Here is a 14827-nt window from a genome sequence, read left to right as displayed (position 1 = left end):
CACTGCTCCGAGAACTAGATGTGCTTGTGATTTCCCATTAGTACGCAGACTTTTCCAAACTGCAATGAACCAAATTTGCCAATTCTTTTTTCTCCAAGAACTAGGGGCACAATCCTTGAATGCTGTCTGCAAAGAAAAGCATGCCTATGAGGGAGAGTCAGGATTTTCCAAACACTGGCAATTATGGTGCCAGTGGCTCTTCGGAAGCTGGACAAATTTGCAGTCGCTCTCATCTTAATGACCCTGTAGGTTTCTTGGTGTCCCAAAAGATATCCTACAAAGACTCCATGACAATACCAGAAATTGGTACCATCTGGAAGAGATGGAAGCCTCATTGTGACGTTGAATAACTTGGATGGTCAAATAGATGCAAACAGTAGGCTGTACATAGGTGGAGGGCATGTCAGGAAGCAAAAGCAAAATGGAAGCGGAGATGGCTGCAATTAAAAAGTGTTCTGAGGAATGACTTGGTTAGCAATCATAACCTGGATATTGTAAGAACATTCATAATTTCGGAGCAGAAAAAAATGATGCACTCATATAGCCCCTGAAACAAAAAAAAAAACAAACAACCCAAAAAACAACAACAACAACAAAAAAAAAATCCCAACTCAAAACCCAAGAACATATACCAATGGTTGCAGGGAAGAAAAGATATTGTCTAAGAAGGCCATAAATAGCTCAAACCTGGCAGTGCAGATGAAGGAGAAGCCATGACTGCCATGAAACAGAGGTTTGTAAGAGAAAATTGTGATTGTAGCCATCCAGCATGCACAGTAAGAACCTCATTAGTCCATGGATTTCCTGTAATGCTCTTCAGTCAAAACCCCAGGGAGGGCATGGGGAAAAAGGGAAAACCCCCCAGACAAACAAACAATAATAATAATAATTTAAAAAATCAAGAAAAAAAAAAAAACAACCAACGAGCCTCTTGGCAGCAAACAATAAATTTCAACTTACAACCAGCACCAAGCAATATTTACCACAAAGCTGCAACAATTTTAATAACCTAAGCAGCAGCTGATGAAACAAGGAAGCAGCACATGTGCATGCACACTCTACAGGAGACACAGTAACACAAGTGTAACTGTGTTCCAGAATCCAAAGTATCATCAGAAAGCTTATCAGGACTCAAAGGCACTTCAAATTATAACCACAGACTAAAAATAATATCCCCACTCCATCTCACAAAGATTGGGAACATAAACCTTCAGAAGCAGGAAATTAATGAATTAAAATGCAAAAGTATTTGTTAATAAAACTATTAAAATGTTTAGATTTGCTAAATTCTGCTTATCATTAGTTCCAAAGGACATAGTGAAATCACTAAAATGCTAAAACCACACAGACAGCAGGTAATTCTCAGTCAATATGAAGATTTAGCACCAACAATCCCACCATTAAGTGCATCAACAAACAGAGCTGTTAATAGATGAAACAGTGCATGCTATTACACCACTAAAGAAACTGCAGTATCATGCAAACTTCTCTCAACCCACTTTCTCTGGTGCTAAACACAGAGCTGTCACAAAGCCCGGTGAAATCCATGAGACAGGGTGTGATTTGGAACATTACATCTGCCTCCCAGGATCCCCGTCTTGCAGCAAACCTAACCCTACTCCAATACACTTTCCTTGACACACCAAACCAGCTCACACAGCAGGTGAGATAGCATATGCAAGAATATGTTTTTTTCAGGGGTTATTCTAAAACTTGAGGAAGCAAGATTATTTCAATTATTGGTTCAATTAAGTCATTACAGTTAATTGAACCACTAGCAGAAATAAACTCTAGTGTAATTGACACTTCAACTTTAGCAATTAGCTTCTATTTTTGTTTCCCTCTTATTTTTTTCCTTTTTCTCATCCTAGAGCATAATTTAACCTCTACTTCACATAATACAGAGCTGAAAGATGTTCTGTCTCTTCCATACTCTGACATTCTCAGTCCTAGATGTATTAAGGTGATGCTAAGTTTAAGGCACAGAAGTCATTAAGACCTGTCTTATGCCATGACAACAGAATCTCATCTTTAATTACACAAAATAACAAAACACCCAAAAATTCATCAGTATTTGTCTTCCCTCTTGTCCTGGTTTTGGCTGGGATAGAGTTCATTTTCCCTTAGTAGCTAGTACACTGCTCTGTTTTGGATGCACTGGGGTGACAGGGGAGGTGAGCATGGTTGCACGGTATGTAGTTGCCACCTCTGAAGCTACAAAGGAAGTCTGAAAATAAAAGCTCCAAGGACTTCTGCCTACACACACAAAAAAATTGAATAAGTGCAGTTACGGTCCCTTGTCTTGAGGGAAGGGGAGAGGCACTAACTTGATTTGAATCACATCTGAGTGTAGTACAGTACACTTGAGCAATGCAAGCATGTACTCAGTAACCAGCGTATTCCTCTGCTGCTGTGGAGAAGACAGATGAAAGGACTTCATGTTATTGCTTCTTATCATTCAGCTAAGTATTTTGAAACATTCCTCAAAAGGATAATGGATGGTTCCAAAGTCTGGCTGAAGAGTACAACCCTTTCTATTTTTACAGCACTGGTTCACATTCAGCTTGGAAACATCTAGTATCTGATGAATGTTTAAGGACTCGTCCACTCACATAAGTCTCAGTGACAGCTACCATGGTAAACAGCCTTCATAGTGACCTTAAGCTATGTAAAACACCATGGCAGAACCACTTTTTCCATATCAGATGCCTCCCTTCCATTCAACACGCAGGACTGGTACATTTACACTGCCACTCTACACTTCAGCACTGCACCATTTGCAGCTTATTGCTGCCTCAAAAGCAATCACTACATATGTTTGTTATCAGTGTGTATTCTATATTAAGAAAAAGAAAACAATTAGACTGTTTCTGAAAACATGACTATACAAAAACTTCCTAATACAAAGACAGCTGAAATACATAAATAGAACACACATCACATGTAAAAGCATAGAAATATGTTCCTATAAATGAAACTAAGTATGGGTTTTATAGGCTTTTTTTTTTTTTTTTGCATACACACCAATAATCTAAAATTCTGAGTAGATGTTCACACCATACATGCAATGAACATGACACATTGCTCTCCCTTCTCCCAGTTCCACATGAACCTAAATCACACTGGAACTATCTCGGTAAATAGTTCCCAACTAACCCAGAAGCTGTAAAATATGCCTTCTGTATGGAATCTCCTTCACTCCAAAACATTTTAACCTTTTTGCTACTGGTTCAGATTCACCACCATAAAGCTCTGTCATTTAAACAGATAAGGAACTGAAGAAAACAGTGCCTCTAACAATCTGTTATCTCCCATATGTGAAATGGAGCTTCTGACTATTACATAATCCTATTGTAAATTGCTTTCAGAAAATCCCCAGTAAGTGTTTCCAGAAAATTTAACTCTTGTACAAACAGAAGCCATCACCAGCACAGGCACAGCAGGTAGTCCCTTTAACCTACAAGGGTAATAAACCTTAGTAAAATCCTTCATGTGAAACAATGCCCATCTTTACTTAGTTCTCAATTACTGCTTTTATTACTCCTAGCTCCCTCCTACTGTTTATAGGAGGGGAAATGCTATTAGTGCACATAAAGATGCATATAAACAGCTCTAAGATTAAGATTTTTCCCTTGCATGTGAATGAATGGTTGAACTCTGTTCAAGACTCTAAGCCAAAGAAATTTATCATTTTCACCTTTTGATACTATCAAAATATGACAATACCAATTCCCACAAAACCACACCATGAAGACTTATACCATTAGCATGAGACAATCAGAAGTGTTCAGGTTTCTAAAGAATGTTTGTTCATGCATTCCTTGGAGGATATAAAAAAGCAGACAGTTTTCAAGAAAAAAAAAAAAGAATTCAAAAAGTTTCCTAAGACAAAGGAAGAACTATTTGTGAGTACTGAAAATGACAGCCTGGTGAGAAAGAGCATCCAGAGCCATCCAGAGATGGCAGCCCCTTCTGGTATTAGGGTTAAGGCAGAACCTCAGCCAAAAGAAGGAAAACACAAGAAAGCTTCTTGCAATCTTTATGTACTGTAACTGAGATTATGTCAAAGAATTTTATCCGGTCACCTCAAAAATCCAAGTACTAAGTCTGACAACATATAAGTCTGATGTAAATTTTTGTTCAAAAGCAAAAATTAGCCAGATTGTCAGCATTTAATCTTTCAGTTCAATATAAAGTTCTTGACAACGGGTCTGTCCCAGGTGCTTCAGAGCAAAGTGTTAAAAACAAAACAAAACACAAAGTCAATGAAACAAAATTTCAATAAAAACTTCAAACCCAAATCCAACAAATAAAAACTTGGAGCTGAATTAGTCATCTGGGAAAAAAATTTTCTCACTAGTATTGGTTAGATAGCAATTAACCTACACTTCAGTTCTCATATTTACCTACTACGAAATTTTTAAAAACCTAGCTTTTATTTTATAAGCTTGTACTAAAAAAGCCACACCTTCTAAAAACTCCACTAGGCTCCTGGACTCAATCTCTTTGGAACACATTCAAACACAACACTACATTGCTCATGATGTAGAAAAAGCTCTCAGTTCTCAATTTGTTGACTGAGTCAAGTGTCTAAATAGTTAACAATTAATATTAGATGCTACAAAGGAAAAAGTGCACCAGCTATGCAATGTCACATTTGAAGACCTTTGCTTCCACAACATGAAGTTAGCAGGAACTTCAGAAGTTCTGAATAAAGATGGAGGATTTTTAACTTTTGTGTTTATTCATTGGACAAGTATGAGTCCTTTTTTGTATGTTATGCAAAAAGATGGATTTACAAAGACTCATGAAAAGTAACACATTACTGGCCTTTTTTTAAAACTTTTTTAATGACTAGAAGTTGCACAATCTTTATCTAGCACAGGTATCTTACACTAGCCACAGAAAAAAAACAAAACAAAATGCAAATAACAAAAGCATGTATAGAATAAAGGGCAAGCTGTCTTTGAAACTCTATTCTCAGTGTTCACAGATACACAAGCAGACCAGAAACAGGCATTCTGAGGGAGAAAGGAAGAGAAAGTTCAGCCTTTCCTCCTCTTCATCATATTGTAAAGTCTGCAGAAGGGACCATAGGATTCAACTGGTAGCAATCTCAAAGGGTTGAGACACAAGGGATTGCACAGAGAAACAAAACCTATAAACAACTCTAGCTTCCAGTAGTATTTCCTGAGATCTGGAAGCTGGGAATTACATCCAGTCCTCCCAAAAGAAAGTCATCAAGGAGAAACCCAGAACTTTTTCTTTCCTCAAAGTTTCTTGTGTCTGTGGACAAATAAGCTACATGAGGATGTGTCCAAGGTACTACAGACATAAATGTAAACAGCAAACTCTACAGGTTTGCCTTATATAACATCAGATTTCATTTGCTTGGCTAGTTGGTAAGGACTGTGAAAGACAGATGGTCCATAACAAAAAAAATTCCAGGAACATATTTTAAATACACCAACAAAATTTCAGTCCACATTGATCTATTTTGATTATGTTTGGGTATTGGTGTGTGTTACTAGTTTTCTACCTACAAAAATACCTATTTTCATTTTGCATTTCACTTCAACAAAGAACTCCAACCACAGCATTTCCCCCTCTGTAAAACCTTTGTTACTTCTAATATATAAAGTTGGGTACAGGAGAGCACAGTGTCTAATATAATGCCCCATAAAATTCCTTTACAACATCATGGTATAAATGCTAAAAACACTGTTTAGCATTTAGGATGACAGTGACACTTTTAAAAGCTTTTTAAAGCTGACACAAGTGCATTTTGTATTTCCTAACAATCCCTGAGGGAAGAAGGGAAGAGTAATCATGCTAACAGCACTTTTGCAGTACTGCTTCTTAAAAAACACCTACAATTAAGTCCTATAAACGTTTCAGTATTGTAATTTAAATTATTCCTTGAGACATAACATACCTCCCAGCAATGACCACATCACCACCTACATCTCTTTTTTGAGTTACGCTTTCTATTCTAACCAACTCGTTACAATCTTTCATTTTTCATAATAGCAAAGTAATAGTTAAAAGAGTTTTTCACTGGATGAGTAAAGAGGAGCAGAGGGAAAAGAATTCAAATTACCATCAGGTGAACCAGGAAAAATTAAGAGGAAATAGTGTTTGCTAGAGATTTTCATTGTTTTCATAAATAAAAAACTAGGAAAACTCATAACATTTTTGATGTCATAAATAAGGTAATTTGACATGAATCAGGATAAAAAACCCCACTGAACTAAAAAAAAAACCAAACAAAACCAAAAACAAAAAACCCCACCAAAAAATAAAGGAGTACTGAAAAGTAAATGCAGCTTCTAAACTTTTATATACCATTTACTACAGTAGCATGGTAAGGATTAAGCCACTGGACTTTCCAAATATATAAATAATCATAAATTAACATCACAGACATACACACATACAAACACACAATTTAGGGAACTTTAAAAGCTGCTATTCTGTAATCAGTGCAAAGTTTTCCATCTATTTAGCTCAATATTTTGAAAGCAGCACTGTAAAATCAGTCTTTAATTATGATGAAAATCTCGCAAACCTGCTACAGTACCAATTTCCAAGTTCACCTTAAAAATTGCAAACACAACAAGGTCCAGCAATTAGTCTTTAAGAAAGAAAAGTTTACACAGCACAAATGAAATCACACCCATAAGAGAAAAGGCTCTGTAGCTGAGTTCAGGTAAATTTGATTTTTCTGTATTCTGCATTTCTGAGTTACGGATATTGCCAACGGAATCTCACTGAAAATATTTAGGAAGATAAAAATATTTTACAAAAGGATCATTCCAGAATCAGTTATGAAAATCAAAACCCTTAATAAAATAAAAAAGAACTATTACCAATCAATCAGAAATCAATATACTGAACTAAAACATTCTGCCACAACTTTTAATGGTCCAGAAAAAGCACTAAGAGTTAATGATATTAAGAAAGAAGATTAAGACAGCTGATCTACTAAACAGCAAATTGCTAGAATGAACAAGGGAATTAGTGGTCAGGAAACATCTGGTATTAAGTATTAAAAAAAACCTCAACAAAAACCAACACATCCCTGAAACACAGATTGCTGTGAAAGTATAAGGAGGTGTCATTATATGCTTTCCCTCTTGTAACAGCTTTTCCCTTAAAGCACATCTTAGTGTTTTTTCTTGAAGTCAAATATCCTATTAAAAGAGATCTTTGATCTGACCTCCAAAGGCAATTTTTGTGTTCTTACCACCTGATATCATACTGTATGAGGGCTCTAATTGCAAGAATATAAATTGTTAACACACTGCGGATTAACGAGGATTATATTCAGTTTGTATTTTTTTGTCTGTATGTGGCTGCTAAAAATCACTTGTGGGGTTTTCCTGCATTGAAACAGGAAAACCTGCTATTCCATAAAGGAAATGAGAGATCGCTTACACACATTAATTGATATGATGCATCCCTGTTATTTCAATCTCCTACTTTCAAAACACCTGTGTGAAGGACTTCACAAAACAGACTCCACACACTATCATGCCTACTCAATGGCAAAGCTGCTAACTGAGTAATGTAAGGTACTTTCATTTCTCTCGTGTTACCACTGTCCAAACAGCAAAAGATGGAAACCACAAGTTTGTGATATACTCGAACAAAAATTAAGTAGAAAAATACTACTGGCAATGACTGCAATATTTTTGTTTTAAATCACAGTCACCTAAGCTTTGTATGTTCTTTCCTCACTCAGCCTGAACTCTGTAAAACTTATACTGCCTTTTTTTTTTTAAAAAATAGATCCATGAACTTCAATGGGTTTAACCATGATAAAGTTACAAACACTCTGGAAGACATGAGTCTGATTAACAACGGCATGTCTGATTTGAAGTTCGAATTACAAGAATAAAATTTAATGAATACATATCAGATGTCGTATCAGATTAGAAACAGTGTAACTTACCCCAATTTTTCTTTTTCTTCAGCATCTGGATTTACTGTGGGATTTTCAATTTCTTTAATCTTCTCCTCCTCTTTATCTTCCAGTTTGGTTTCATCTTCAGTTTTGATTACATTTAAGTCCTTTTCTTGATCAGGCTGAGTATACACAGAATCTGGCAAATTTTTTTTGTTTCCCTAGGATAATAAAACCTTTAGTTAACTCATAAGGTGAAAACAAAAGATTTAAGAAAAGGCAGACAAAACACACTGAAGCTGTAAGAGCAAAAGAACCCCTACAGTCTGGGACTTGGCCTAAAATTACAGCACCTCTGCTGTTTTTCCTTCTGAAAATCTTAAGCTAAATCTAACAAACTTCAAAGTTGCAGCCAGTCTCCTAGCTCGTTTTGTCACAATGACACAGGCATGCAGCTCTTAGACCTGGACTGTAAAGCAATCCCCAAGAGAAACACTCCAGAAAGTATGTTTTCACTTGGGCTGCAGAGATATCAGTACTGGCCCATCTGGAATTCACCCCGGAGAATACCAGCATACAGCTGGCTGCCACTTCTATGCAGAAGCATTACGATTGTGTTGCACACTGACTTTGGGAGCTACACTGGTTCCACAGCAACTGCTAGGCCTGTACAGTGCAGCACATCAGCTTATTGCCCTGAACTTCCTTTGCTAAAGCCATTAAGTCAACACTGGATTTTGAAAAGCTATAAACATTAGTCTCTCTGGACCACTGAACTACATTAGATCATGCGTACATCGTATGGCCCAGGTCTTCGTACAGCTTCACTTGTTTCACTGGAACACTGAGTTAAAATCAAAATTTAGGAGGACTTAAAAGCATAGCTAAATGCACAATAAAAGTATCAGCACTGTAGGTTAGTTGTGAGCGTGCACTACCTATATAAAGATAAAGCCGCACACTAATTAGTCTCCATTTAATGTGGGAGTTCCCCAAACAAGTGGAACGTTAGAGCTGCTTCCTAACAAGTCAGACACCATGATCACCCTAAAACAGACACCTAGGGATAAATATAGCTCAAATGTGTTGTTTGGAATTAGGTTTACAGCAAGTTTTTGTCTTATTTTAAATCCATTACAGAGATTTCAATCTTTACAGTAAGTCATGGTGATTACACACCAGCTGACTTTATAAGCAAGACATAACATGAACTTTAGAATATATTACCAGAACAGAGGGCTTATCGTTTTCTTTACTTTCATTATCATTCTCAGCTAACTTTTTTTCTTCCTGTTGTACTACTGCTGCTTCCTCCTGCTTGCGCTCATCCTTGTCCACTTTTGTATCTTTTGCATCCTGCTCTGGTTCTTCACGCATCTTCAACTCTTTTTCTTTTTCACAGTCTTTACAAGGCTTGTTCGTCACTTTCTCTGGCAATGCCATTTGAAATTCGATGTTAGCTGATGTACAATACTCTTCAAAACCATAGAGATATCTAAAAGAGAAAAACTGCCTGTGATAAGCAAGTTTTATTCAAGAAGGAACATGTTATCTAGAGAGGCTAAACATGAACTATATGTTTAACACCTAAAAAACTGCACTATAACCAAAAAGTTATGGACTTTATGTATATTATCACTAGCACAGGATCACTTCAGTTCATTCTACTGCTGTTTTTAGCACAAACTTCATAGCTTTATTACTTACTTTCTGTATGCACATTTAACATTATATCCTGCAGCTGAATTCAATACAGGGATTCCAAGATCTTGATAAACTTGCTTCCACACTGCTCCACTTTCAATCTGTTAAAGAAAATGAAGTAATTGTTTTTGAATTAACTCACTGACACAAGACTAAGTCGACAAAGTTTATAACTTTGGAAAATAAACATAAGTAATTTCCTTTGATCTATAAAATTACTATTTATCACACAGTATTTCACTGTAATGCAAGCTGTAGTCTAATGTAATTACTTTAAGCAATTTAGCATTGCAATAAGCCACAGCAGGCTTTCCTCTCCAGGTGGCAATAAAACAAAGAAAATATAAAGATCGGAAAAATCAGTACATCATTTTTGTTTTATGTTTAAAGTAATTCTTAACTATCACGGCTAGAATTTTAATTAAATTGGAAAGAAAAAAAATTCAAAGTGTTAACAATACTTATCCCTGCCAGTACTGCACCAAAACAGTGGCTACCAGTCTTTCATTACATCCTTAATACACCCTTCCGTGACAAAGTTCCATGACAGTGTGATATGCTCATTTCTAGCCATCTGTGAAGGTAGAGCAGATGTACTGCAATACTCAAATACTATATCCTCTCTTGTATATCAGAAAGGTGTCACTGCACAAACATACCTCCTCAACTGACAGGCTAAATTTATGGGAAGCAGTTCAAAGCACTAACAGAATCTGCTTGGCCATGAATTCCATATGTTTCAATTACTCCTCCGAGACCAATCCCAATCAGAACATTCTTCTATATACTGCCCAGAATAAACAGAAAGGGCCTCACAACAGACCTTAAACTAAATTATTTGTCTTTGAGATTTTATTGAGCAGTGACTCCTTTCACTTTGAGGTAACATATCAGGAACTATTTGTCAGATAAAGGTATCACAAAAACACAAATACTGGCTGATTTTATGCAGCAATAATTAAAAATGCTGAGTAGATGTAATTTATTTAGACTACAACTAGTTTCTCATTCATGTTAAAGCATAGTTTTTATAGAGCTACAAGGTGTCTTACATAGACACAGTACTCAACTTTCATACAACTGAAGCTTCTGTCTAAGAGGAGCTCCTGTGTTCTTCTCTATCACTACTTCCCAGAATAATAAACAATTAATTACTTCATGATAATAAATAGCATCCTCAGATTTTATGGCTTTGAAATACTCATCATACTAATACTCACATTATCAAATCCTCCAAGCTTGTGTACTAGTCTGAATAATTTGAAGAGATTCAAATTTCTATATCCTAATACAGGTCGCTTGTTAATAGGAGTGCCTGGGAACAAAGACAGTTATTATGATGTTTTGAAGAACTTTTTTTTTCAGAATAACTTGAAATCCACATCATATGCAATACTACACGATTAAATAGAGTATTGCAAACCCCACCTCACATATCTGGTACTCTCTCTTCATGAAACTAAAAGAGTTTTAATTACTGAACTACAGAGAAAATGGGTTATGTTACTTAATACATATTTATGCATTCTTCCATATATTACTGAACATGCAGAAATGATACAACTTTTCTTGCTACCTGTATTATACTTATTTTTATTTCACCCACCGAAACATTTACATCTAAAAATACCAGCACGGTCCTTTCACTGCAATAAAACAAACATACCACAAAACAAAACAAAAAAACATCAAACACCCCAAACAAAACAAACAAACACCACCAACAACAAACAAACAAAAAACCCAAACCTCCCCAGGAACAATTCCACAATGCTCCAAAGAGCTGACACCTCCTATACTACTGTACTAGCAGTAGCTAGAACTTCATCATCTTTTGTGAACCATTCCTCAATTCATCTTCACATGGCATTAAAAAAAGATGCTACTTTAACCAGTTATAATAGTAATTTAAATACAAACACCCTCACCTCTGCCAACAGACTCTATACTTTTCTTGCAGTGTCTAAATACTTGATAAAGATTTAATATAGCGGATGGCACTGGCTTTTAAAAGTGTTTCAATCTACTTTACAGATGATGCTCATGCATTTAAGTGATCGGGATTCCCAAAAGAAAATTAGTACAAAGTAAATGCTTTTTTCCATGATCTGAAAAGCGGAGGGGGGTGTCAATAAATTTTATTTTATTTAAGTATTTTAAATTTATTAAACTGAGCATATAAACTAATATGATTGAGGAGATTAAATGTTTGATTACACAAACTATAAGTACACAGTAGAAAATATAATAGGATGTGCAAAATATAACAGGATATATGTGGGTATTCTCATTCATGTTTTTGTGAAAGCAAAAATAAGGGACTGTATTTCAGGAAATGAATCAAGTGACAGCCTCATCTTCTAAATCTCGGGGAAGTCAGAAGGGATGAATACAGTCTCCCTCTTTCCAAAACTGTACTGTAAAGCACTACTAGTTTACAGATTCAATTTTTAAAGTACTGCTAATTAAAACGCCTACCTCTGTCTTCCATGAACTTGTACAATTGCTGAAGAAAGTTCTCTCGTTCTTCAGGAAATGGCTCTATTTCCTCCTGTTTAAAGCAATGCAGACAAGAAAATTATCATCATTTTGAATTACAGGCCATTATTAAGAAATGTATTGCAGTGATAATTTAGGTTCAGATGTTTAAGTTTGTTTTACTGTGGTCAGCAACAGGATATTATACAAAGAGACACATGTTCTCGGTGCTATGCCAGGTGAAAGTACATTTTATAAACAACGAACAGTGTTTCAAAATATATAAAACACTGACTGTAAACATACATTGAAATTGGATTTTTGATTGATCACTGAAGTATCATAAGTGATACCATAAATCAAGATGTGTTCTCAATTTTGTCCATTTATGCAGAGAGTCTGGGAGACAGCACTGTGAATGATCAAGAGATTGTATCAGAAACCTCAGCTCTATTAACTGCAGTTAAGTGACTCCTTGATTCCTGCATAGACTAGACACTTTCAGAGACGAAGTGAAAGAGAAAATGGTGCTTTCACTTTCTTAGGAGTTCTAATCCACTGTACTGGCAAACCTCAGGCAATGGCACTGCATGCATACTGCCATGGGGCACCAACTGAACACATGGTGAGCAGGATCAATGCAGAACTGAAGTAACAATGGATATTTTGGAAGTTCAGTTCATTGCACTAATAAAACTTTGTATTAGATTTACTTAGATTAATCAACAGTGGAGTTTAAAAACAAAGCACTATGGTTTATTTTATAACACCTCATAATTTCCTTAGGAAATGGGACTTGCCACTAGCTGCAGCAATATGATATTAATATAATCAAATTCTTAGGGAATTCTGATGACTGAGCTACTTCAAAACAATACACCAAATATGAGTTGATTAATTTTTAATACTACCTGTAATGTTTCTAAAAATAACTAGTTATTCAGCAACCTGAAATAAATTATTTTTCCTTCGTGTATTTTCATTCCGTGTTTATCATTTCCATTCTTCAACAGTCTCCTTGTACTAAATATTAAAGCTTCACCTACCCTGAAGCAAAGGGACAAAAGACATTGCCTTTAAAGTAATACCAAGACAGTTGAGAAGTCAACAGAAACAGAATATCGTTACTAAACAGAACTGGGAAAAACATATACACACAAACAAAAACAAACCCCAGACATCTACTGAAGCTATTTAATAAAGAGACGGATGGCTGAAAATAAGGTCAAGAAATGTTATGACTAATAGTCATAGTAAGGGAGTAAGGTTTTTTCCTTATCCTATACTTTCTCTTAAATGCACTTGGATGACAGATCAGAGCAAATAGGCAAAAAATTAAGAACCAGTATTCACAATATGCTGAAACAGCTGTCCTTTAGGTATAATTATCAACACAAATGCAATATTTCACAGTCTCGCAAAGGCAATGCAAAAGGAAAGATTCTGCAAGGGGCATCACGTGTGAATAACTGATACTCAGAATACCAGCAGAGCTCAGAGCACGTCGTTTCAATAATCAAGAAGGACAGGCTGGGTAGAGAACTGCAACCTGTATGCTAGATATCATCCTCATAGGGCAGGGGTACCATAAATCAGGCATATCTAGCAATTCTTCACCAACAGGTAGAAGGTGATGCTGCAGCTCTGTGTATAGTGCAGACAAAAGTTTGGTTAAGAACATTCACATTCCACAGGCCATAAAGAACAAATTACATGAGTGGAATCTAACACCAAAACTGTATCATTTTCATTTGTTTTAATAGCAGGTACTCGGAAAGGACTTTTACCAGCATCTGCTGGATCATGGAAAAGAGATCATGAGCAGCTATTTGGGTTACCCATAGTCCTTAACAACAAGAAAAAACTCGCCATAAGAAAATAGTCCCACAGAGCATTTAGGAGAGGGGTGGGGGCTGTCACTGAACAAAACCTGCAGGAAACCCAATGAAGTTCTGTAGAAGGAATATATGCTTTCTAAATATATGGGGAACTGAGATAAAGGTGATGAAGAGGTTGACACTCCTTTCTCACTATAAAATCCACAGCAAGTGAATAATATTCATTAATTTTCCCAATAGAGAATACAGCAACTTTCTGAGAAAGTGTGCTAAGGGGAAAACCTTAAGACCCTGCATGCCTCTGAAAAGGATTTACACTTTCTCAGAATGTCTACAGAATCAGTATGTATTATACCCTACCAAAAATACTGAACAGAATGTCTTAATCAAGAAGTTAGACAAGGTTTCCTCGATAATGGTTCGAAGCAGGCGTGTCACACTGTCATATTTACTTATTTTCAAGTTAGACAACCAGGGTTCTAGCAGGTCACTCTGCAGGCTCTAATGTATCTGTCTATGTTAAAAAAGGCAAAAGAAAGTGGCTTTTATGTAGGATAATGATATCCAGTAAAACAGCAACATGCTTTTTGAAACACAAAATTCGCACAGTATTATAGGCCAGCACTAGAAAAGAGGGTCTTTGCCAACTCTTTTATCTACCATCAGATTTCATAAAGGAAAGGAAGGACATTTTCCACTCTCTTTCATTTGAAAAAAAAAAAATGCAACTCCTCTTCTAATGAGAGAAGTACAGAGGATTTTCATGTCAATTCCTATCTAAATAGGATGGAAGAAGCACTAGAACAACCTGCAGGTGAGTAACAAAGTCCCAAGAGCAGGCCCACAGGTCCTGTTTGAGAAGAGATGCTGCTTGATAACCAAGAAGTTACAGGCACAAACA

At 36.1% G+C, this 14827-nt stretch overlaps 1 protein-coding gene across 4 annotated transcripts in view; it reads right to left on the bottom strand.

Moving 5' to 3' along the window:
- Window positions 1–14827, bottom strand: part of ARID4B (AT-rich interaction domain 4B) — an 89896-nt gene that overhangs the window by 21945 nt on the left and 53124 nt on the right. For all 4 annotated transcript variants that reach the window (XM_064648757.1, XM_064648759.1, XM_064648758.1 and 1 more), the window contains 5 exons: window positions 12089–12161; window positions 10831–10925; window positions 9614–9711; window positions 9134–9401; window positions 7955–8127 (listed from right to left, as the gene is read on the bottom strand). In XM_064648757.1, coding sequence (XP_064504827.1) covers window positions 7955–8127; window positions 9134–9401; window positions 9614–9711; window positions 10831–10925; window positions 12089–12161 — 707 coding nt within the window. The remainder of the gene's footprint in view (window positions 1–7954; window positions 8128–9133; window positions 9402–9613; window positions 9712–10830; window positions 10926–12088; window positions 12162–14827) is intronic.

The sequence above is a fragment of the Pseudopipra pipra genome, chromosome 3, assembly GCF_036250125.1.
Source record: "Pseudopipra pipra isolate bDixPip1 chromosome 3, bDixPip1.hap1, whole genome shotgun sequence".
Classification (NCBI taxonomy): Eukaryota; Metazoa; Chordata; class Aves; order Passeriformes; family Pipridae; genus Pseudopipra; species Pseudopipra pipra.
The sequence above is the reverse complement of the archived record's forward strand: the minus strand, read 5'-3'. Positions and strand labels throughout refer to the sequence as shown.